Source organism: Hemitrygon akajei, chromosome 9 (assembly GCF_048418815.1).
Source record: "Hemitrygon akajei chromosome 9, sHemAka1.3, whole genome shotgun sequence".
NCBI lineage: Eukaryota > Metazoa > Chordata > Chondrichthyes > Myliobatiformes > Dasyatidae > Hemitrygon > Hemitrygon akajei.
The window spans coordinates 137,464,690-137,491,095 of NC_133132.1; the positions used below are offsets into that span (position 1 = coordinate 137,464,690).

General features: G+C 41.9%; 1 protein-coding gene across 2 annotated transcripts in view; it reads right to left on the reverse strand.

Moving 5' to 3' along the window:
* The window catches only part of dpysl5b (dihydropyrimidinase like 5b), an 83,626-nt gene that overhangs the window by 35,950 nt on the left and 21,270 nt on the right, over positions 1-26,406 (reverse strand). For both annotated transcript variants that reach the window (XM_073057063.1, XM_073057062.1), the window contains exons 2-6: positions 18,434-18,592; positions 3,179-3,358; positions 2,861-2,929; positions 930-974; positions 770-845 (exon numbers count right to left, since the gene is read on the reverse strand). In XM_073057063.1, the coding sequence (XP_072913164.1) occupies positions 770-845; positions 930-974; positions 2,861-2,929; positions 3,179-3,358; positions 18,434-18,592 (529 nt within the window). The remainder of the gene's footprint in view (positions 1-769; positions 846-929; positions 975-2,860; positions 2,930-3,178; positions 3,359-18,433; positions 18,593-26,406) is intronic.

The following is a 26,406-nucleotide window of genomic DNA, read 5'->3' on the forward strand; positions in this document are numbered from 1 at the left end:
TAGAGGATTAATTAAAGAATGGATAGCAGACAGTAGGAATAAATGAAGTGGATACAGTTTGACAGATTCACTTATGAAGTATCACAGAATCCTCAGTTATTCTTGACTTGTGTTAATGGATTAAGTGGAAATTTATAGCGTAATCTATTCAAATTTGCTCATGATATAAAGCAGATGGGAAATATAAGGAAGAAGCAAAGTGTCACCAAAATGATGTAGATCAAGTAAATGAACTAACAGGCAACAGATGGAGTATAAATGTGGAACAATATAAGTTGATATGATTAAAGAAAGAATTATTTTAACTGTAGAGATGTGTGAAGGCTTGAACAATGCAGAAAGCAAACAAGCAAATAAAACAATCAGGAAGGCAATTATGTAATGATCTTTATTTCAATGAGTTTGAGGATAAATAGATTATACCAAGTCTGCACAGCTTTGACAACACTATATGTGGAGTATTATTGCATAGTCTCAATACATAATTATCGTAAGTTCATCACTTTAATTCTTGAGTTGAGTTTATCCATGTACAGAAATTGTATAAGACTGCCCACAAACTATATAGCTTAAATGCATCTTTACTTGATTCGTATTTAAAAGAATAAGCAACTCAGGCTTACTGAATGGAAATGGTATCTTTACCTCAAAAAGCAGACAACCTTCATACACCACCAGTGACATTCAAGAATAGTCTTTTACCGAATATCTGGGAAAAATACATAGGATTTAACAGTTTTATTTTCCAAACACTGGTAACTAACCTTACCATGCATCCGTGCAGAAGCAATGACATTAGCTGCTGACTTGCTTGAGATATTAACCAAATATAATGGACAATGGGTCTAAAAGGGAAAATCAGAGTTAGTTAACAATTCCCACTACAATGCTGAAATATACTGAAACAATCACTTCATTGAAAAACTCACTCGATTTGCAATTATGATGGCACGATGTGTTGCTTCTGCTTCAACCTATATGGAAACAAGTAAGAAGTATTTTATGTTTTTTAAAAAGGAACATAGATAATATTTAACAGAAATAACTGGAGGGAAAAGAGCCTTCTAATTTCCTTACAAGAATATGAGCAGATCTCAGAAACAGATATAATTGCTGGATCTTAGAATGAACTTTTATGGAACTTATCTTAATAACACAAATGGACAATAAATATCTTCTCTTGGATTCTGCAGTGGTCAAGTAATCATTTCAAGGAAATTTTGGTAGCTCGCTCAGTTAGTAATGTATCTGTTTTCTAATCATTAGAACATTAAAATTCAATTAATACTTTAATTGAAAATAGTTGTCAAGAACTTAAACCAGCACAAAATTATAGTGGTATATAAAATCATGAAGGGAATAAGATAAATTGTCACAGTCTCCCCCCCGAGTAGGGTAGTCTAAACCTAGAGGGCATAAAGTTAATATGCAAGGGGAAAGATTTAAAGGGGACCAGAGCTGGCTTGCCCATAGAAGACAGAGAGTAGTGGTTGAATGCTATTATTTTGACTGAAGTCCCGTGGCCAGTGCTGTTCTGAAAGGATCAGTGCTGGGGCCTCTGTTGTCTATGGTATACATTTATGATCTTTAGGTGATGGATTAGCAAGTTTGTGGATGACATCAAAATTGGTGGAGTTGTGAACAGTATAAAAAAACTACAGTGGGATATGGGCAGAGAAGAAACGGATGGAGCTTAATCCAGGGAAGTGTGAAGTGTTACACTTTGGGAAATCAAATGAAAGGAGAAAGTATGCAGTTAATGGTAGACTCCTTAACAGCATTCAGGTACAGTGGGATCTTGGGATCACTGAAAATGGTTACGTAAGTGGATAAAGTGGTAAAGAAGGTGCATGCTTGCCTTCAATGGTAGGGGTGTTGAGTAAAAGAGTGAGGAACCATGGTTCACCTATGTAAAATTTTAGTTAGATCGCACTTAGGAGTATTGCTTGTAGTTCTGTTTCCCACATTATAAGAAGGATGTGGCCACTGTGGAGGGTGCAGAAGAGGTTTACCAGGATGAGGTCTGAAATAAGAGGATTGAGCTATCAAGAAACATTAGATATACTTGGGTTATCCCTCCCCCCACCCCCCAGAGGTTGAGGCGAGACCCTATCTATTTTTAAATTGTGAGATGCATAGATAGGGTTGATAGTCAGAATCTTTTCCCCAGGGTGGAAATGCCAAATACCAGAAGACATGCTTTTAAGTTTACAGCTGATGTGACAGGGAAGTTTTATTTTTAAAAGTACAGAGAGTGGTAGGTGTCTCAAATTGTTTACCAGGGCTGGTAGTGGAAGCAGGCACTTTAGTGGATTTTATGATAGACATATGAGTATTAAGGGAATGGAGGGATATGAATGATACATAGGAGGAGGATATTTAGTACAAGTTGACAGCAGGATAACATTGTGGGCTGAAATGCCTATTCAGTCTGTTCTATGTTCTATCTGTAGCAGCCTCTTAATTTTTTAAGCTTATTAAAGGCAGCTTTCTTTTTGAGAGTAGAAAGTTTGAGAACTGAATAAGAGAAACAGCCAGCTTCAAATTATAGATCCCTCCTAGACAAAAAGGTGAAATTTCCTTTCTGGATTTCCAATGGATCAAAAAGAATCATGCAGAAAGAATATCGCTATTGTCAGATAATACAAAATTTATTTTTACTTGTATTTCTCACAAGTGAAATACTTGTTTTTAGTCTACATTTCTAGTTTCACCCTGATCCTCAAAAATGTTCTCTTGCTCATGTGAAAAATATGAATAAGCAAACCCTTTCAGAATATCAGAAGATAAAAGACTGATAATAAATTGACATTATACTTGTGTAGATTCAGTGCACATCAATCATTTTAATGTAACAAACCTCTTCAGGCCTGCTGATGTCTACTCCTTCAGGTCCAGTGATTCCCAATTCAAGAGCTTCTTTCGCACCCTGAAAAAAAGCACCTTTTCAACATCTCTTGGAAGTAAACTAGTCTAAAATAATTCACTTACCAGTATTCTTTCACAGAAAGACCTGTACTCCAGGATATCAGTAACAATGAACTATTTAAAACTTAAAGACAATCTGAAATTTTGCAGTCACATTCTCTATAAAGATATGCTACAATATATTTTAAACTTTTTTTGAATGCTTGTGGAATTGCTTAAAATATTCTTTATGTCAGATATGAACAGTTACCTCTGCAACAAGGTCTCCATTTTCAGCATGAACACAAGCTATGGCACCCAGACTTTTACACGCACGAAAAACCTGGTAAAGTTCATAATCTCGCAGCATGTACTGGTCCTTGTATGTCATGTATGTTTGGAATGAATTCACACCATGCTCCTTCACTAATTCCTCCATTTCAAGTTGTACCTAAAAAACAATTTTATAAAATACACGGATTGATGATTTAGCTGAAATGCATGTAACTTATTAATATTCAAGAAATTTCATCAGTAAAACTAAAATAACAAGGAGGGAATGTGGACCCGCAAACCCACTTTAGTATTCAGTGTCATATCTGAACTTCAACATCATTCTTCTGAATCCATCATGTTATTATCCCAGTTTCAACTATTCTGAATAATAGGGCAGATACAGCCCTCTGGGTAAAAATTTCAAAGATTAGCAAGTAGGTAAGTTTTGCATTTCAGTCCTGACTGGCAGATCCTTCACCCTGTGGCAATGAGCCTGATTTCCAAACATTCTCCAAAGAGCAAACAACGCACTCAAAATGCTGGTGGAACACAGCAGGCCAGGCAGCATTTATAGGAAGAAGCACTGTCGACGTTTCGGGCCGAGACCCTTTGTCAGGACTAACTGAAAGGAGAGAAACTAAGTCCATGTTTCAAGTCTATACGGGTATCCGTCCCCCTCTTTTCCTTCACTACATTGGCGACTGCATTGGCGCAGCCTCCTGCATGCATGCTGAGCTCGTTGACTTCATTAACTTTGCCTCCAACTTTCACCCTGCCCTCAAATTTACCTGGTCCATTTCTGACACTTACCGCCCCTTTCTTGATCTTTCTGTCTCCATCTCTGGAGACGGCTTATCTACTGATATCTACTATAAGCCTACAGACTCTCACAGCTACCTGGACTATTCCTCTTCCCACCCTGTCTCTTGCAAAAATGCTACCCCCTTCTCACAATTCCTCTGTCTCCGCTGCATCTGCTCTCAGGATGAGGCTTTTCATTCCAGGACGCAGGAGATGTCTTCCTTTTTTAAACAAAGGGGCTTCCCTTCTTCCACCATCAACTCTGCTCTCAAATGCATCTCTCCCATTTCCCGCACATCTGCCCTCACCCCATCTGTCCGCCACCCCACTGGGTTCCCCTTGTCCTCACCTACCACCCCACCAGCCTCCAGGTCCAATGTATAATTCTCCGTAACTTCCGCCACCTCCAACGGGATCCCACTACCAAGCACATCTTCCCCCCCTTCTGCTTTCCGCAGGGATCGCTCCCTACGCGACTCCCTTGTCCACTCATACGCCCCCCGCCCCCCCATCCCTTCCCACCAATCTCCCTCCTGGCACTTACCCTTGTAAGCAGAACAAGTGCTACACCTGCCCTTACACTTCCTCCCTCACCACCATTCAGGGCCCCAGACAGTCCTTCCAGGTGAGGCGACACTTCACCTGTGAGTCGGCTGGTGTGGTATACTGCGTCCGGTGCTCCCGGTGTGGCCTTTTATATATTGGCGAGACCCGACACAGACTGGGAGACCGTTTTGCTGAACAACTACGCTCTGTCCGCCAGAGAAAGCAGGATCTCCCAGTGGCCACACATTTTAATTCCACGTCCCATTCCCATTCTGATATGTCTATCCATGGCCTCCTCTACTGTCAAAATGAGTCCAAACTCAGGTTGGAGGAATAACACCTTATATACCGGCTGGGTAGCCTCCAATCTGATGGCAGCATGAACATTGACTTCTCCCACCCCCCATCCTCACCACATTCTACAGGGGTTGTATTGAGAGTATCCTGAGCAGCTGCATCACTGCCTGGTTCGGAAATTACACCATCTCGGATCTCAAGACCCTGCAGCGAATATTGAGGTCAGCTGAGACCATCATCGGGGTCTCACTTCCCGCCATCACGGACATTTACACTACACGCTGCATCCGCAAAGGAAACAGCATTATGAAGGACCCCATGCACCCCTCATACAATCTCTTCTCCCTCCTGCCATCTGGGAAAAGGCTCTGAAGCATTCGGGCTCTTACGACCAGACTATATAACAATTTCTTCCCCCAAGCTATCAGACTCCTCAATACCCGAAGCCTGGACTGACACCTTGCCCTACTGTCCTGTTTATTATTTATTGTAATGCCGGTACTGTTTTTGTGCACTTTATGCAGTCCAGTGTAGGTCTGTAGTCTAGTATAGCTTTCTCTGTGTATTTTTTATCACGTAGTTCAGTCTAGTTTTTTGTACTGTGTCATGTAAACCATGGTCCTGAAAAATGTTGTCTCATTTTTACTATGCACTGTACCAGCAGTTATGGTCGAAATGACAATAAAAGTTGACTTGACTTCTCTAACTTCCGTTAATGCCCCTCCTCCCCTTCTTACCCCATCCCTGACATATTTAGTTGTTTATTTTTTTCTTTCTCTCTCTGCCCATCACTCTGCCTGTTCTCCATCTCCCTCTGGTGCTCCCCCCCCCCTTTCTTTCTCCCGAGGCCTCCCGTCCCATGATCCTTTCCCTTTTCCAGCTCTATATCACTTTCGCCAATCACCTTTCCAGCTCTTAGCTTCATCCCACCCCCTCCAGTCTTCTCCTATCATTTCGCATTTCCCCCTCCCCCTACTACTTTAAAATCTCTTAGTATCTCTCCTTTCAGTTAGTCCTGACGAAGGGTCTCGGCCCGAAATGTCGACAGTGCTTCTTCCTATAGATGCTGCCTGGCCTGCTGCGTTCCATCAGCATTTTGTGTGTGTTGTTTGAATTTCCAGCATCTGCAGATTTCCTCGTGTTTGCTCCAAAGAGCAAATTACATTTCAGTAATTAACCAATCAACTTCACCTCTGTATTCCATTACATCTATTTATTAAAACAGTAACTTTATTATGACTTGTGTATAATTTTCAAAAATTGAAAGCATATTCTATTCCTTCACAGGGCTTCCCTTACTTCCTCCTTTTAAGATAAATGAATAATTTCCTTAGCGAAACAATACAATTTGTAGTTCTACAGGTGTGCCCTCTTCACTACTGCAGCTTGACTTCCTGTTGTCTTAGTACCCTTACAATAAAGGCAAGCAAGATCTTATCTTTCTAATTGCTTGTCATTATTAACGCACAAATCCACATTAGTATCAGTATTTACCAGACTTGCATACAAAAGATATCAATGCATTTGACTACATTTTCAGACTACTTTTGATTCTCCCTTCTTGAATTCAACACTGGTAATAGAAATGGACAGATTACATTAATTTTTGGAGAATCATACTTTATTCAACAAAAAACCTTTAAATAGTGCTTGAAAATCAAGAATTAGTAAAAAAAATAATTATGTATATTGATGAAGCACAATTTCAATGCATACACTTTGCCAGCAAGGTTTGCATTGACTGGAAATCCCTAAATGACATTGAGAATCCACCCCTTTGAAACCTGGCAGTTCTCTAGCGAAGGTACCTCCAGAACTTCCACTGTTGGGGAAGGAGCTCCAGTATTCAGACCCAGCAACAATGGAGTGATAATGACAAATTTCCAAAGGCAATACATGCAGCTTGAAAGGAAACCAGCACAGGTTGCAGTGTTCCCAAGTACCTACTACCCTATCCTTATTGGTAGCAGAGGGTACATGTTTTGGAGATGCCAGTGGAATAGCTTAGGCAACGGCAGTGTAATTGGTCCATGGAATACAGTGCAGTCTCAGTAAGTCAGTGATGGAGGAAATGAATGGTTATGGTGGTACATGGAATGTTAAGTTGCTTTATCATATTGGAGCTACACCGATCCAGAGCATTCTCTCGTGGTATCCAGTCGCGGACCTACACTTGTCACCACGGTACTTATATTGCTATCCAGTGGAACTTCTGTTCAATGGTAAGCCTCAGGATTTTTATGATCCAGTAGTTATCAAAATCAATGCTATGAAATATCAAGGTTAAATGGTGGAACTGGTCTTTGTCAAGCACTTTGGTTGGTACAATGTTAGTACAGAAAGAAGCCTTTGGTTTAACACATCTGTGCCAATTAAAATCCCAATTTCAATGAATCCCACCTATCTGCATACATATCCCTCTATTCACTGCATACTCATGTGTCTGCTTAAATGCTTCTTAAACATTGATATTATGTCTGCTTTATCAGCTATCTGAGCAGTGCATTCCAGGCATCCACAACCCTGTAAAAAACATTTCCATCTTTTATGCACAGCATTCTAACCAATGAAGACAAGTGTGCCATAGACCTTTATCTATCTGTGTTTACATTTTCAGGGAGCAATGAATTTGCACTGTGATACCTTTGTTCATCAGTTCTCTTAAGGGTTAGAGGTAGGTCTTCATCAGACCAATTTAAATGCTGCCTAGATTAAAGCACATGCTTTGAGGATAGATTAAGCAAGCAAGGGCTTTTCTCTTTTGAATGAGGAAAGATGAAAGGTGACTTGATAGAGGTAAACAAGATAAGAAACATAGATTGAATAGATAGCCAGAGCCTTTTTCCTAGCATGGGAATGACATAAGAGGCAGCATAATGTTAATTGATTGGAGGGAAGCATAGGGGGAATATCAGAGGCAAGCCTTTTTAAAAAACAACAGAGAGTGGTGGGTGTATGGAGCACCCTGCCAGGTATATATTAGGGGCATTTTAAAAAACTCTTAGACAGGCACATGGATGAAAGAAAAATGGAGGGTGATGTAGAAGGGAAGGGTTAGATTGATCTTAAGAGTAGGTTAATTAAAAGGGTCAGCACAACATGAACTGAAGGGCCTGTACTGTGCTACAATGTTTTGTTTTTTTGAAAAATAACTAATGTACAGGTTTCCCCTGCTATCTGAAGGTAGAGCATTCCTATGAAACAGTTTGTAAGCCGAAATGTTGTAAAACGAAGAAGCAATTACCATTAACTTATATGGGAAAAATCTTTGAGCGTTCCCAGACCCAAAAAATAACCTACCAAATCAAACCAGACAACACACAAAACCTAAAATAACACGAACATATAGTAAAAGCAGGAATGATATGATAAATATACAGCCTGTATAAAATAGAAATACTGTATGTACGATGCAGTTTCACTTATCAAAATTGGGAAGACACCAAGCCAAAATCGATGTGGAGAGAGAGAGAAAAAAATCGGCACGTACACGCATGCGCGCACAACTGCCCACACAAGGCTTCACAGTCATGGTAGTCTTTCTCGGGGTAAACACACATATAAAGCGGGCATCTTTTTTCGTAAGAGCAAAAATCCTCTTTGGTTAGCGAAAACAGGTACTAATGTAGGTCTTTCGTAACAGCGAGCTGTCATAAAGGGAACGTTCGAAAAACTGGGGCCACCTGTATTCTTAATATTGACATGCCTAGAATATCAACATATCCATCTCCCTAAACTCAATACCATCCATCCTCCTTGGTGGAAACTGATGAGAGGTACTCACTAAAGGATCTCACCCACTTTTGCACAACTTTCCTCAAACTGCTGCTCCCAATTTACTTTCTCCAGTGCTTGCCTAATATTGTTGTAATTAGCCTCCTCACAATTGAACACTTTCAGCCAAAGACCAATCAAGAAACTTATAATTGTGGTCACAGATCCCAAAATAATCTGCATTCCAATATGTTACTGCAGCTGTGACATTCTCCCAAATCAGTAACAACTCTCCCACCTCTTTTAGACCCTTCTCTGTCACATTTGAAACATCTATACCCTGGAATGTTGATCCTTCAGTCCTGTCTTGTCTCAAGCAAATTTCTGTAATGACCATGATATTGCAGTTCTATGTACTAAACAATGCTCTAACTCATCTGTCTTATCCATTACACTCCTCAAATTTAAATAAACACACTTGCGGTCATTATTTTTGTTGTGTTCATTCTCCTGGTTCTGTCCGTTTCCCCTGCCCCCCCGCAAAAAAAAACCTGGAATGAGTAGATTTATTTAATCATGCATCTTCTGGACCAGCGTACCATGAGGAATTGCTCTACTTGTTGAGCTACTGCCCTGGTTCTAAACCCCCATCATATTAAACATTTTCTGAGTAGAATTAGCAAACTCCACCCCTCCTCCTGCAAAAATATTGGTACCCCTTCAGTTTTGATGCAACCTGTCCTCCTTGTGTAAGTATCACATGCCTTGCAAGACAGCCCAATGATCCAGGTATCAAAAGTGATTGCTTCAACATGAACCCTTTAACCACACATTCAACTGTACTATCACCCAACTTCTATACCCATAGGTATGTGAAACAAGAAATAAAGCCAAGAGGTTCTGCTTTCTACAATGCTTCCTAAAATTCTCGAGCAGGATCTCATCTCTCTTCCCATCTATGCTGTGATAGTACCAATATGGAACAACTACCACTTGCTACGCTCCCTCCCTTTACATAATGCCCGGCACCTACTCAGAAAAATTCTTCCTGCAAAGGTAGCTCTTGGGGGCTCTTGACTTCTCCCTGATCTTCCACAGTTTATCAAAGAAACACACCACTCTATTCCTACACATCAAATTGAAGCATCAAGAACCATTAGAATTACTAAATAAAACACTCAATATCAATATACAGAAGGAAAAATAATCTTTTTATTTATACATAACTCTTAATGGAAACAATGCCCCCATGGTCTGCAGATCGTTCTTTATTTTTCATAAATCTAAGGAATGATGTTTAACCTCAATAGTTACATACCCAAATACAGGAACTGACAAATGCTGTACTAAACTGGACATAGAAGAAATGCAAGCCATGCAACAATTTCAAGATGTATTCAGAATTTGAAGTAATGGGGGTAAGTTTTGAAATGGGTCAGCAAGGACAAAGCTCAGAGTGAAGTGTAACTCAAGATCTTACAATAAGTTGATAATTACCAGTACTTGGAAACAGGAACCAGCAAATGAAACATTTGTATTTGCTCCAACAATTTCTTGAAAATAACAGTAGAGATAAAAATCATGTGAATAAAATATTCTGATCTTTGAATAGAGAGGGTATGGGCATTATGTTCTGCACAGAATCAAAGATGAACCAAGGTACAATTAGTCTTGATCAGGCATACAGTTGGTAAAAGATTCTGGGGAGCCCACAGACAGCCGGCGGTGTAGTGGTATTCACGGCGAGTGGTCCTAGGTTCAGCCCCTTGGACGCTTTCCATCCGTGCTGGGTTGAGCATCAAGCTAGCAACTCGGTCTCACAAAAAGACAGGCAAAATGCTAAAGAAAAAGCAAGGCTGCTGCCCAATGTGCCACAAGGTGCGGAGAAGAATAACATAACACACAGCCACAAGAATAATCTCTGTTATCCAGCAGTAAATACTGTTATGATACCAGCCCCCTCCTTTGTGAGAATCGCAAGAGCCCTAGTGAAGGGGGGGGGGGGGTCAATGACCCAAGAGAAGAGAGAGACGTGCTGAATAGACACAGGAAATGGGAGAGAGAGAGAGACGTGCTGAATACCGCGTTCCACCGGGATGCAGAATAAGGCGACCTTGACTATTGTCTCATGAAGACCACGTGTAAAGCCCTCGGGCAAAGTGGGCTGGTTGAGAGAGAGATTGACACCTGCGATCCCGTGGGGAAGTATAAAGGAGGGTCTGAGGGGGACGACCCCTTTAGACGCACCAAGGAGACACGATAGCGATCCCGTCGTAGCGGGAAGCCATTTTGAAGGAAGCCACGTGTGTTAGATTCTGAATCGGGAGTCTGTGGCTGGAATCACGGAAAATCGCTTTTAACCCAGGCAAGTGTTCCTTTTCTCACCAATCTCTCTCTCTCTCTCCAACACGGGAAACCCAGTGGTTCCCAAAAGGCTGAAGCCTGCAGACTTTTGAATGACTGTTATATTTCCATCGGACAATCGTTTAACCCCTAGACAACGATAGAGCTTATTTCTTATTGATTATTACTATACCTGTGCTTTAGATTGAGTATTGACGACGTATGTTATCTGAATGTTTGTATTAACCTTACTTGTGTGCCCCTTTATAAATAAAAACGTTTGAAAATGGTACCATCAGACTTCAGTGGACCTCTCTATATTCAGTGGACCTCTCAGTGATCCAGTTACGGGATAAGTAACAACGTGGGGCCTCGTCTCGAGATTTGAAACCAAATTGGGAGGGCAGTGAATTGGGTTTGTAAGCCAAAAAAAAAAAAAAAAATTTGGATCTGGTACGCGGGTAGCCAGACGGGAAACCAGCAAAGATGGACGTGGATGAATTTATGAAAAACCCGACTGTAGAGGCGCTAGAGGCGGCCACCAAATCAGACTTGTTAAATTTGGCGAAGGGATTGGACCTCGCAGAAGTGAGGTCGTCCATGAAAAAGCAGGAGGTGCGAGGGGCCATAACCCGGTATTACATTGGGAAGAAAGTGTTCGAAGCTGAGGTCTTGGAAAATATCCCTGAAAAAGTACCAGCGAATGGGATGGATCAGCTAGAGTTGGAGAAATTAAGGTTGGAACATGAATTTAAAATGAAGCAGCTGGAAGCGGCTGAGAGAGAGAAAGAACGGAAGCAGGAGCTCCAACTAAAGGGGTTAGAGGTGGGAAAAGAGCAGGACCAAGCTGAAAAGCAAAGACAGCATGAAATTCAGCTAAAAGAGAGAGAACAAGCCGAAAAGCAAAGAGAGTATGAGGAGAGACGAGAACAGAGGGAACATGACTTGGAGATGGAGAAGTTAAAGAAAGAGCGAAGAGATCTAGGGCTAGATCGAGAGGAGAGGTTTACTGTTAGTCGGGAGTTGAGGGTAGTACCTCCATTCGAAGAGTCGGATGTTGATAGTTATTTCTTGCTTTTTGAAAAGGTGGCAGTAAATCAAAAGTGGCCCAAAGAGCAGTGGGTGGCGTTGTTACAAAGTGTGTTAAAGGGGAAGGCACAACGAGCATATGCGGCCTTGGCCGTCGAGGAAGGGGAAGCGGAGAATTATGCCAAAGTAAAGGAGGCCATTCTCTGGAGTTACGAGCTAGTACCGGAAGCGTATAGACAAAGGTTCAGAAATTTACGGAAAGGGTGGAATCAAACGTATACCAAGCTAGCCTACGAAAAGGGTGTGCTCTTGGACCGTTGGTGCACCGCGGAACAGGTGGACGGGGATTATGGGCATATCAGGGAGTTATTTCTGATTGAGGAATTAAAAGGGTGTGTTCCGGAGGAGATCCGGATGTATTTGAATGAGAAGGCGAATAAGTCCATCTCAGAATTTGCTAGGTTCGCAGATGAATATGCCCTAACCCACAGGATAAAGATTTCCTTGCCAAAAGGTTACCCGAGAGACCGTTGGAACGGTAGGGAAAGTCCGCCGGCTGAGGCAGAGGTCCCGCCGGGAGCTAGTGGTAAGGTTGAGGGGGAAAGGCCAGGCGGCCCGAGATTTCCGGGCTTGACCTGTTTTAATTGTGGGAAGAGAGGACATATTGCCTCTAGGTGCTTTGCTCCGAGAAAGGAGCCAGAAAAAGGGAGAGCAGCGGTCCCTATGGGGTGTGCCGTGGTAATCAGTAAATCGACAAGAGAGCCCCAGGTAGACAGAGTACGAGAAGGGTCAGAGACTTGGCTGTCACCCGGAACCGTGTCCGTGAAGGGGGGAGACCCACCCATTCCCGTCCGAATCTGGCGAGACACCGGGGCGGAGCTGTCGTTGATCCGCCATGAGATACTAGATTTCGGTCGGAGAAGGGGAATGGTCGCCGTGAAGGGGATAGGTACAAGAATAGAAATGGTGCCCCTACATCAGGTAATTATGGATTGTGAGCTGGTATCTGGACCAGTCGAAATAGGGGTGCCATCAGAATTCCCGAGAACTGATGCGGACGTCCTCCTCGGAAATGATTTAGCCGGGGGGCAGGTTTGGACACGGCTCAAACAGCCTGTGAGGATTGCAGCCCCGCCCCTCGCATCTCCAGTCTGTACCACAGGCGCAAGCATTCGCAGCCTGTCGAGAAAGGCAGCTGAGAAAGCGAGCAATTTAAATCTGGCCAGTATTGATTTGGCCGAGACGGTCCTACTGATCCTGTACCACGGGGGTTCTGAGGGTGGTAAACCGAAGAATAGTAAAGTGAAAGGGGTTAAGGGAGAGGAGCGAGATCTGCCCTTAGCGAAGAGAAAAGTCCTAGAGGTAGGAAATAAAGATGAGAGACGGAAAAAGCTGTTAAAAGGTCCAGAGTTGGACATGGATGATCTGTCGGGGGTGCAGCCCTGTTTGAAGAAGTTGAGAGTTATCAAGGTGTTCCCGATAATGAGATGAAGGCAGTCCTAGATGAAAAGGATGCCATTACCTTGGAGAGGTCTGCTGGGTTGGCAGACGAGGTTGTTTCAGCCCGCGGGGTTGAGTTTACTCTGGAAGGGAGTTGCCCAGAGAGGAACTGGGAGGATCAGGGGAATTTAGAATTTGAAAAGGGTACGGGTATTGAAAGCCTGGGAGAGGCAGATGTCCCGTTTGAGTGTGTCCAAGATGTGGATGCACGTGGTACTGAACCTAGTAATGGAGCTCAGAACAAGTCTGAGGTATTTGATTCAGTTGAAAAGGAATGCAGTCCCTGTGGGTCAGATGGACTGGGTTTAGTGAAGACAGGGTTAACCCTGGTAATTGGGGGAAGGGAGGGATCCCAGGTGTTGGTACACGAAGGGGTGGTGAACCTTAAAGTGGAACTTGACCCTGGGGGAATAAACATCGTTATTGAAGGGAACGGGAAGTTTGTAGTTCCCAAATCGAATGAAGAAAATTTAAAGTTTAGACTGGTGTCAGAAGAAGCAACCAAGCTACAGAAACGAGGGCTTGGTAACGCGGTGCCTGCGCATCGATTACAGGTTGATTTGGAATGTAAAGGTGCACCACCCGCTGTTGTTATTCAAGAGAGCGCTGTGAAAAAGCTGAAATTTAAATGCGGCCTGAGGGAAAGGTTCGAACTGAAACCCATCAGCCTGCATGGTCCTGACAAAAGGGCTAGTCACCTGGGGAAAATTACAGAATTGGGTGGAAATGGTCTAAGTGGTGTTGATAAGATGACCCCGATGAACGAGACGGGCGGGAGTTCACCATGCCAAATTACTCAAGTTCCCCACGGGGGGACTCACCGAGAAAGAGGCGACGGTTAATGGGGATGACATTTTTAAACAGCAAAGCAGGTTGTACGGGGTTGCGTCAAAGCCTGTGAATAATAAAGACAGCCCTTTGGAGACCTGCCGGTGAAGTGAAACGACCGAAACGATTAGTATTCGCATAAACTTTTGTAGATGCACCTAAGCTAAGATCACACCTCCTTAGTTTTGTTGCTGAAGAAAAAAAAGGTGGTTATTGAAGTCTGATGCTACAAGATTTTAGTACGGTACGCGATGTTAAGATATTAAAGAAAGGGACACTGTAATCGTTAACTGTTTAGATACTGACTTGAATGTATAACAGTAGTACTCTGTGAAAAGAAAAGCTTGTGTATTGTGGTAGATTCAAAAATCCTGTAAGACTCTATACCACTGTTTTTAACCGCTGGTAAAAAACGTTTAAGAGGGGAGGTGTTATGATACCAGCCCCCTCCTTTGTGAGAATTGCAAGAGCCCTAGTGAAGGGGGGGGGTCAATGACCCAAGAGAAGAGAGAGACGTGCTGAATAGACACAGGAAATGGGAGAGAGACGTGCTGAATAGACACAGGAAATGGGAGAGAGAGAGAGACGTGCTGAATACCGCGTTCCACCGGGATGCAGAATAAGGCGATCTTGACTATTGTCTCATGAAGACCACGTGTAAAGCCCTCGGGCAAAGTGGGCTGGTTGAGAGAGAGATTGACACCTGCGATCCCGTGAGGAAGTATAAAGGAGGGTCTGAGGGGGACGACCCCTTTAGACGCACCAAGGAGACACGACAGCGATCCCGTCGTAGCGGGAAGCCGTTTTGAAGGAAGCCACGTGTGTTAGATTCTGAATCGGGAGTCTGTGGCTGGAATCACGGAAAATCGCTTTTAACTAACAACAGGAAAGCCTGCTCCCCTGATTCCACAGCTTTGCTTCGTAAGGACCCGGGCAAGTGTTCCTTTTCTCACCAATCTCTCTCTCTCTCTCTCCCCAACACGGGAAACCCAGCGGTTCCCAAAAGGCTGAAGCCTGCAGACTTTTGAATGACTGTTATATTTCCATCGGACAATCGTTTAACCCCTAGACAACGATAGAGCTTATTTCTTATTGATTATTACTATAGCTGCACTTTAGATTGAGTATTGACGACGTATGCTATCTGAATGTTTGTATTAACCTTACTTTTGTGCCCCTTTATAAATAAAAACGTTTGAAAATGGTACCATCAGACTTCAGCGGACCTCTCTATCTTTGCTGGTAAGTGATCCAGTTACAGGATACGTAACAATACAAATAATCCCGTCTGTATGTTTTTCCCCTTCAGCACTCATTATTATGGCCTGTACATTTAATTACTCTCAAGCAACTAAGTTTTGAAAATAATGCCTTGGAGCTGACTCAAGTTAAAGGTGACACCTACATGGGAAAAGGAAAGCTTTTATTTAAGCAAAAATCTCATCATGTTTAACTTTGAAAGTTCATTTATTTTCATTAATAAAGGTACACTTTGATGGCGGCTTCACCATTTATTTCCAGTTTGATAAAACAGCTTTGGTGGGTAGGGCTGGGGGGAGAAGGGAAGGGGAGGGGTTAGTTATTGAAGCAATTTTGGAAAAAGCCTGTTGAACTTTTTCTAGCAACAACATCAACGATATGCAGATTTATCATTATTCATCTTTGGTCTATTATTTCAAATATCACTTATTGAATGAGTCCAATTCATTTATGCTCCACTGCGGATTATTTTCACCTCATCTAGACTGAGCTTATTTAGCCATCTCCAGTCAACATACACAGAAACTTACAGCATTTGGGAGTTGAGCTCCATCACGTCCATGGTGCACTTCCAGAAAAAAATTCCTATTTAGTGGCTTAAAAGAAATTCCTTCAAAACTGTTGTTGTCTATCTTCCTGATGTCATTGTCATACACATCAATCAACTTCATCTTTTGACAATATTTTATCCCAAGTTCCACTCAAAATTTTTCATTCTGGTCTTTGCAAAGGATATTTTAGACATACATATATACTGCACCCATTTTTCTTTTTAACCCTGCAGTAAAGCAACATTTATCAAGATGATGAAGCATGACAAAGCATGTCTACCAAGTCATAGACAATTTGGTCAATTCATCCAAGACTTAGGAGAAAACAGTCAGTGTCTGAATTGGTTTTGATAGATAATTTTTTGAAAAGTCTAAAAGAACTTCCAGTGTCTCACTAATACATTCCATCCTTCAGCATTTTCTGTGGCTTCTTAGCATAAAACTGCAAGTCAATCTTTATGGAATTTGAAGACATTCGGGGAATACATGATCAATACTGCAGGTCACAAGAAATTATTACTAATTCCTAATTAATACTGTTCTAATGATCTCAAATCCCTTTTTTTGAATTGTCAACATGGGCTCCAGTTTTCACTGGCAGCCAGCGAAGGAGAGAGACAGCTGTGACTCTAAACCCAGGCAACTGACACTTGTCTGGCAGATAGCAGCTCTATCACAGAGTCAAACTACACCACCTTCTGACAAGGGAAATCTCAGCATGAGGCAAGACTGTGTTGTGTCAGCTTTGCAGCAAGGAATACACCTCCAGCAGCTGTTGAGCCTCCATGGGGTGGGGGAAGGGCAGACAGAATCTTCACTCTGTCTGTCAACATCATCTGGCCCTCTCAACTTCATCAGCATCTATGGCCCCACTTTCAGTGCCATCCCTGAAGATGAAGATCTCTTCTACAGGACACTGGTTCAAGGCATCTAGCACTGAAGGGTTGCACCTATTGGGAGACTTCATTGCTAGAGTATAAGCCAACAGCAAGACCTGGCCCAGTTGTTTGTGCCCACATGGGAGTGGGAAAAATGGGCAGAAGCTGCTAGAATTCTGATGTTACCATGGACTGTGTGTAACTAACACACATTTTCAGTGCAAGGAGCTTCACAAGGTTTCACAGAGACACCTACATTATCGCTACTGGCACCAGCTAGACCTTGTCATCACCAGGCACGCAGATCTCAGAAGTGCCCTCCTGAGACACCCGCGGACTATGATACTGACCATGCCCTAGTAGCCAGCTAAGTGAGGGTCACACCAAAGAAGATCCACCACTTTAACGTTGGGTTGAGCACTAACATAGAGTTGTACTCAGCCCATAATGTGATCACAAGCACAGCACTCAAGGCCATCTCAGATTTACCAGTCATAGAGGAGCTCGGTCCACTGCCAAGACTGGAAGAATTCAGCAAAACTATTGACCATCTCGCTTGCGGGAAGGCCTCTGGAAATACTAATGGTATTCCTCCAGAAGTTTGAAGAGTGGCAAACCAGCACTGCTGCATCATCTGCATGAGCTCCTTTGTCTCAACTGGGAGAAAGGCTACAAAGCACAAGAGCTGCAAGATGCCTACATTGTCACCTTGTACAAGAAGGGCGATCAGAGTGACTGTAACATCTACCGCAGCATCTTCCTCCTCAACATCTTGGGAGAGTTCTTTGTCCAAATCGTTTTGGAATGACTGCAGCACCTTGCTCAATGTGTCTACCCAGAGTAGCAGTGTGGTTTTATAGCAGGCAGATCCTCTGTGGATATGATCTTCTCACTATGGCAGGTGCAGGAGAAATGTCAAGAGCAGCAAAGAATTTGAACAGCTGCACTGTCTCAGACATATCCTGCACATACCTTGGCAGGACAGAGCCACAAATACAGAAGTCTTACAATATGCAGGCATCCCTAGCTTGTTCGCCCTCCTCAGCTAGAGGCGGCTCAGACAGTTAGGGCATGTCAAGCGCATGGGCTCTGGTTGAATCCTGAAAGACCTGTTGAATGGGCAGCTGGCAGAGGGTGCACATCCAGCTGTCGCCATAGCTTTGCCTGGGTCCGGCAGTTCAAAAAGGTATGCAAAGAGCATAAAGTACCCACATCAATGAGTCGGCTGTCAAAAGAGCTCAACATTAGGAAAGGACCACTCCAACCAGATGCCTGTCTTCCTTCACCTACAGCCAGTGTGGAAGAGACTGTCACTCCAAAGTGGTACTCCTCAGCCACTCTAGGAAGTACACGACCATGAGCTTTTTTTCTCATGTACTATCTGTTGTCTTTCAAGACAATTCTTCCACACTAACTTTTGCGCTACTTAGTTTGAAGAACTGTCTAATATTAACAAGAAGCAAAGACAAAATTAAAAAAGCATGCAATAAAAATTAGCCCTACCTCAGGAGCCCACCAGGTCACACCAACATGGAGTGAGTAGTCACAGCAGACTTTGGGATCTGCTAGATTTCTAGATTTTTCATAGGCCTCCAAAAGTGAAGTTTCTTTATCTGGTAATACATAGCCAATGATCATTGTTGTTCCTCCAACAAGTGCGGCCTGTAAAAATAAATTGAAAATTTTAAATAAAGTAAATTGCACAGGTATCATTTTGGAATTGGAATTGGTTTGTTATTGTTACATGCACTGAGGTACAATGAAAAGCTTGCCTTGCACACAGTACATACAGATCAATATACTACACAGTGCAATGAAGTAATACAAGGTAAAACAATAACAAAATGCAAAATAAAATGTAACAGCTGCAAAGAAAGTGCAGTACAAGTAGAATAAGGTGCAAGGTCATAATGAGGTAGATTGATAGATCAAGAGTACATCTTATCATACAAGGGAACTATTCAATAGTTTCCTATCAGTGAGTAAAAGCTGTCCTTGAGTCCGGTAGTATATGCTTTCAGGCTTTTGTATCCTCTGCCTGATGGGAGAGGGGAGAAGAGAAGATATCTGGGTGGATGGGGTCTTTTATTATGCTGGCTGGCTTACTGACGCAGCAAAAAATATAGATAGACTTCATGGAAGGGAGGGTAGTTTTGGAGACGTACTGAGATATGTCCACAACTCTCCGTAGTTTCTTGTGGTCAAGGACAGTTTCCATGGCAAGGCACGATGGACTAAGATAAAATGCTTTCTATGATACATGAATAACGATTAGTAAGGGTCGACAGGGACATGGCCAAATTTCTTCAGCCTCGTGAGGAAGTTGTTGGTGAACTTCCTTGGTTGTGGCATCTATGAGGTCAGATCAGGACAGGTTCCTAGGAACCTGAAGCCCTCAAATCTTCTTGACCCCAGCACAACTAATGTAGTCAGGATCACGTGCCCCATCCTCCATTCCTGAAGTCAAATGCCAGCTCATCATCCCCTTCCCTTTCCAGTCCTGACAAAAGGTCTCGGCCCAAAACGTCAACTTTTTCATTTCCATAGATGCTGCCTAACCTGCTATAAGTTCCTTCAGCATTTTGTATGTGTTGCTGTGGACTTCCAGCATCTGCAGAATTTCTCATGTTTATAAAAATTAGACATTACAATTAAAAATACACATAAAAGGGGGAGTACTTAAGTGAATCTTTGCAAAAGTATTTTCTCAGGAGAGAGATACAGAGTTCATAGAAGTGAGGCAAAGTGGCATCAACTTCATCGGCCCTGTACAGACGACAAAGGAGGAGGTGTTTGCTACCCTGATACAAATCAGGATGGAGAATAGTCAATGTTGTTCCACTGTTTAAAAAAGGCTCCAAGCATAAATCAGAAAATATAGACCAGTGAATTGGACATCAGCTGTGGGAAAGTTACTGGAAGGTATATTAAGGGACAGGACATACAAGTATTTGGATAGACATGGATTGATTAAGGGTAGTAAGCATGCCTTCATGCACGGTAGGTTATGTCTAACCAATCTTATAGAGTTTTGAGGAAGTTACTAGGAAAGTGGATGAAGAAATGGCAGTGGATGCTGTCCAAATGGACTCTAGTAGGCATTTGGCAAGGTCTCGCATGGGAGGCTTGTCAAGAATGTTCAGTTGTTTGGCATTCAGGATGAAGTAGTAAATTGGATTAGACACTGCCTCTGTGGGAGAGGCCAGAAAGTGGGAGTAGACTGTTGCCTCTTTGACTGGAGACCTGTGACTAGTGGTGTGCTGCAGAGATCGGTGCTGGGTCCATTTTTGTTTGCCATCTATATCAATGATCTGGATGACAATGTCGTTAACTGGATCAGCAAATACACAAATGACACCAAGACTTGTGGTATAGTGGACAGTGAGGAAAGCTATCATAGCTTGCAGAGGGATCTGTGTCAGCTGAAAAAAAATGGGCCGAAAAATTGCAGATGGATTTTAATGCAGACAAGTGCGAGGTTTTGCACTTCAGGAGGCCAACCAGTATAGGTCTTACACAGTGAATGTTAGGATACAGATAAATGTAGTAGAACAAAGGGATCAGGGAACACAAGTCCATAATTCATTGAAAGTGGTATCAGATGTAGATCAGATCGTGAAGAAAGCTGTTGGCACATTGCCCTTCATAAATCAGTGTACTGAGTACAGGAGATGGGAGGTTATGTTGAAGTTGGATAAGATATTGGTGAGGCCTAATATAGACATTGTGTGCAGTTTTGGACACCTACCTTCAGGAAAGATGTAAACAAGATTGAAAGAATGCAGAGGAAATTTACAAAGGATGTTGCTGGGTCTGAAAGTTATATAGAAAGATTGAATAGGTTAGGACAGTACTCTTCAGATGTAGAAGATTGGGAGGAAATCTGACACAGGTGTACAAAATTATGAGTGGTATAGATAGGGTAAATGTAAGCAGGCTTTTCCCATTGAGGTGAAATGGAACTAGAGGTCATGGGTCAAGTGTGAAAGGTGACAAGTTTAAGGGAAACATGTCGGGACACTTTTTCACTCTAAGGGTTGTGACAGTGTGGAATGAGCTGCCAGCACAAGTGGTGCATGTAAACTCGATTTCAACATTTAAGAGAAGTTTGGATAGGTACATGGTTTGTAGGGCTATGGTCCTGGTGCAGGTCGATGGGAGTAGGCAGTCTAAATGGTTTCATCATGGATTTGATAGGCTGAAAGACCTGTTTCTGTACTGTACATCTCTACGACTCTAGTGCAAAGTGAGGGAAAAATACTGAGCTAGTGTTCATTGTCCATCCGGAAGTCTGATAGAGGGGAAGAAGTTGTTGCTGAAATGCTAAGTGTGTGTCATCAAGCTCCTGTACCTTTTCCTTAGCAATGAGAAGAGGGCATGTCCTGGGTGATGGGTGTCCTTAATGAGGATGCCATCTTTTTAAGGTGTCCTGAATGCTGGGGAGGCTTGTGCCCATCAGAGCTGGCTGAGTTTACAACTTTCTGCAGCTTTTTCCAATCCTATGCAAAGTTTCTCCATATGAGATGGTGATGCAACCAGTAGAAATATGCGAGAGTTTTTTGTGATATACCAATTCTCCTGAAACTCCTAATGAAATGTTGCCACTGCTGTAATTTCATCAATATGCTGGGCCCTCTCAAATGGCACTCAGCATCCAAGACATGCCTTTTTCTCATTATTACCATTAGGGAGGAAGTACAGGAACCTGAAGACATGCACTCAACGTTTTAGGAAGAGCTGCTTCCCCTCTGCCAGCAGAACTCCAAACAGGCACTGAACCAACCATGAATGCTACTTCACTAGTTTAGCTCTCTTTTTGCACTAAAGTTTTAAAGTATATATTTCTTGTTGTAATTTATAGTATTTTTGTATGGCACTGTTCTGCTGCTGCAAAACAATAAATTTCATGACACAATGTCAGTGACAATAAACCTGATTCTGACTCTATTTAAATGTTTAGTAATTTTATGGCTTTGCACTGTATGGCTGCCATGAAACAACAAATTTCACATCATGTCATTGATAATAAATTTAATTCTAAACATTTTCCGTTTTTATTCCACCTGCTTTAACATTGACTATTCTCCAACCACAAGATCAGAAGTGGTGTCTTTTGGTGAATATTACTTATTCAATTTCATTTGCAACTCCTCAGAAGATGAACTGCAGAAAGACTGAACACAGAACATTTCAGCCGAAAAGTGGTAACAATCATTCAACAATTGGAAAGCAATGACGAATTCTGACACAAGACTGCCGAACTAAAAGGACAATAATACTGTTAAATATCAAGGATGGGTAGTGAGGTAACCCTTGTATGAATTTCTAATCATTACTAAACAATGTTGTCATTGGTTTATTGAGGTTATAACCTTGCTCTCCAACTGCACTCTTTTAGCTTTTATTTTAGTTTTGATGTGATACAATTTCAAAATTCAGATACAATGGAATCAAAATTTTATTTCACCAACTTTTTCCCCAGTGTTTAGTTTTAGAAAAATGATGGTTCTCAAGTTTCTTTTGAATTGAACTAAATTTAATGTGAGAAATTGATTAATCCTGTGAATTTGAAACTAAAATTTAAATTTACTACAAAAAGACAAATGAAACACATTATGCTGCGAAAATTTTAAGCAAGCATATGAAATTACATCTATTTCATATATGCTACTTCTAACAGAGTACTTAAGAGTACTGGGATGGTCTGCATCCCCAGGATACTTAAGGAAGTGGCTCTAGAAACCGTGGACGCATTGGTAATCATTTTCCAATGTTCTATAGATTCAGGATCAGTTCCTGAGGATTGGAGGGTAGCTAATGTTATCCCACTTTTTAAGAAAGGAGGGAGAGAGAAAACAGGGAATTATAGACCAGTTAGCCTGTAATCTGTGGTGGGGAAGATGCTGGAGTCAATAATAAAGGATGAAATAGCGGCACATTTGGATAGCAGTAACAGAATCAGTTCGAGCCAGCATGGATTTACGAAGGGGAAATCATGCTTGACTAATCTTCTGGAATTTTTTTGAGGATGTAACTATGAAAATGGACAAGGGAGAGCCAGTGGATGTAGCGTACCTGGACTTTCAGAAAGCCTTTGATAAGGTCCCACATAGGAGATTAGTGGGCAAAATTAAAGCACATGGTATTGAGGGTAGGGTACTAACATGGATAGAAAATTGGTTGGCAGACATGACACAAAAAGTAGGGATTAACGGGTCCTTTTCAGAATGGCAGGCAGTGACCAGTGGAGTACTGCAAGACTCTGTGCTGGGACTGCAGCTATTTACAATATACATTAATGATTTAGAGGAAGGGATTAAAAGTAATATTAGTAAATTTGCCGATGACACAAAGTTAGGTGGCAGTGTAAAATATGAGGAAGATCTTAGGAGAATGCAGGGTAACTTGGACAGGTTGGGTGAGTGGGTAGAAGCATGACAGATGCAGTTTAATGTGGATAAATGTGAGGTTATCCACTTTGGTGGCAAGAACAGGAAGGCAGATTAATATCTGAATGGTGTCAAGTTAGGAAAAGGGGAAGTACAACAAGATCTAGGTGTTCTTGTACATCAGTCACTGAAAGTAAGCATGCAGGTACAGCAGGCAGTGAAGAAAGCTAATGGCACGTTGGCCTTCATAACAAGGAGAGTTGAGTATAGCAGCAAAGAGGTCCTTCTGCAGTTATACAGAGCCCTGGTGAGACCACACCTGGAGTATTGCGTTCGGTTTTGGTCTCCAAAATTGAGGAAGGACATTCTTGCTATTGAAGGAGTGCAGCGTAAGTTCACGAGGTTAATTGCCGGGATGGCGGGACTGTCATATGTTGAAAGATTGGAGCGACTGGGCTTGTATACACTGGAATTTAGAAGGATGAGAGGGGATCTGATTGAAACATAAGATTATTAAGGGATTGGACACGATAGAGGCAGGAAACATGCTCTCAGTGTTGGGGGAGTCCAGAACCAGAGGCCACAGATTAAGAATAAGGGGTAGGCCATTTCGAATGGAGTTCAGGAAAAACTTTTTCACCCAGAGAGTGGTGGATATGCGGAATGCTCTGCCCCAGAAGGCAGTGGAGGCCAATTCTCTGGATTATTTCAAGAAAGAGTTAGATAGAGCACTTAAAGATAGCGGGTTCAAGGGATATGGGGAGAAGACTGGAATTGGGTACTGATTGTAGATGATCAGCCATGATTGCATTGAATGGCGGTGCTGGCTTGAAGGGCCAAATAGCCAACTCCTGCACCTATTGTCTATTGTCTATTAAGGAATTGTAACTTTGCCCATTTTCTTCTCAGCCTTGTTGCACAAATAGTCAAAAAACAGATTCAAGCAAGCAATGTGCCAAGGCAAAATAACCTGTTTCTTTTAAATATCAAAACTATCTTGTTGCACTGTGCAAGTTAAAATCTAGAAATGTCTCAAGTTGTGAACTATTCCATGTGGTTTAAAATTATAACTGTTAAACTCGATTTGGAATAGAATTTAAAAAAATCAACACACCCCTCCCTGGACCCTTAAAATGCAATGTTGAAGACCGTCCCTTTCGACTATACAAGAAAACTTCAGCACCTTCTAATGAACAGCTCTCAGGATGACCTGGCTTTTAACATCAAGTCATAAAACCAGGGTTGCTTTACAAACAACATCCTGTGTAACTGCATTTGTCAATTCAGCGCTTCCCAATAACCCTTCACCTTCTCAGAGAGAAAAATGTCTGAAGGATGATTAACTTGCTATTCTTGTGAATAACAAGGTATTCTCAAACTAGAAATGAAAAATCTTGAGCAGTTAAATTTGAAGATTAATACACAGCTTTGAGAAAAGCAATTGTGATGGGCATACTACTCACCATACCACTGGACAATGCAAATATATGACTTGCATTAATATCTGAAACTTAATGCACCTTTTTGTTTTATACTTCCTGTTAAATCACACTTGGAGTATGTACTTCTGTGATTGCACACTCTTCATTTCTATCCGGTCTCAGAATCACTTCTCGCAATTTACTTCTATTCAAATATTTGACAATATTTTCTTGCATTACTTATGAAAAGTGTTTGCTGAACCAGCAGTAGCTCTCAATTTCAAATGAGAAATACAATTAATGGAGACCTCAACATACTTTATTCTCTTCAAGGTGCAAAATATGTTCTTTCCTTGACTACAAATTTGACACGACTACAAAATATCGAATGATATCACATCAAGGATTGAACTGCGTTGGATGATTATAAGATAACAGCAGACCCAAAAAATACAATTAGTTATCTCTTTCAGAAATGGACGTACATTTCCTCTTACAACTGGAATGCAGTTCATTCCAGTTAATTGGGACACATCGGGGCTAGTACGTTTTGGCCCAATTAAGTTGGAAACAGCTAAAAAGGTACAAAAAAGATAAACTACCATTTAACTGAGTAACAAATCATGCATTTAAATGAAATACAGATCAAACTAGAGCACTACAGCACTATAAAACTGTATTAGTTCCTAATGGCTTTCAATGGAGGAATTCCTTCAATATACATACACTGCTGTGTTCTTTTGACTGACTGTACATGAGCAAAAATCATAGCAGACACCTAGTGCAGATAATGCTTTAGATGACTGCATCCTCCAAATCTTCATTTTCATCATAACATTCAGGTGACTGTCAATACTTTGAAATTCTTTGTAGATTCTAACTTGTTGAAGTACCTGTAGTGAAATCATTCCATTTTCACTCCTGGCCATTTCTGGCATCTCCATGCCGGAATGCTTGAAATCACAGTGAGTAAAACTGTTCTGAATAGTCTTATTGCTTATTTCTCATCAACTATTGGTGACAAAACAACACTACTTTTTGAATAGAAAATCACACAGTTGACATTATTTAAAAACTGTTCACGCTAAGCATGGTATAGTGTCTAATGGCCACAGAAGTGCACACAACTGCAACTAGTTAAAAACTGCTCACCTATAGCCTCCTGCCCCAATTAAGTGGCGCAGTGTTCCATATAAAATGGAGGAAATGAAGAAAAAGCATACACGAGGAAATCTGCAGATGCTGCAAATTCAAGCAACACACACAAAATGCTGGTGGAACGCAGCAGGCCAGGCAGCATCTATAGGGAAAAGCGCTGTCGACGTTTCAGGCCAAGACCCTTCGTCAGGACTAACTGAAAGGAAAGATACTAAGAGATTTGAAAGTAGGAGGGGGAGGGGAAAATGCGAAATGATAGGAGAAGACTGGACGGGGTGGAGTGAAGCTGAGAGCCAGACAGGTGATTGGCAAAAGGGATACAGAGCTAGAGAAGGGAAAGGATCATGGGACGGGAGGCCTAGGGAGAAAGAAAGGGGGAGAGGAGCACCAGAGGGAGATGGAGAACAGGCAGAGTGATGGGCAGAGAGAGAAAAAAAAACTAAATATGTCAGGGATGGGGTAAGAAGGGGAGGGGCATTAACAAAAGTTAGAGAAGTCAATGTTCATG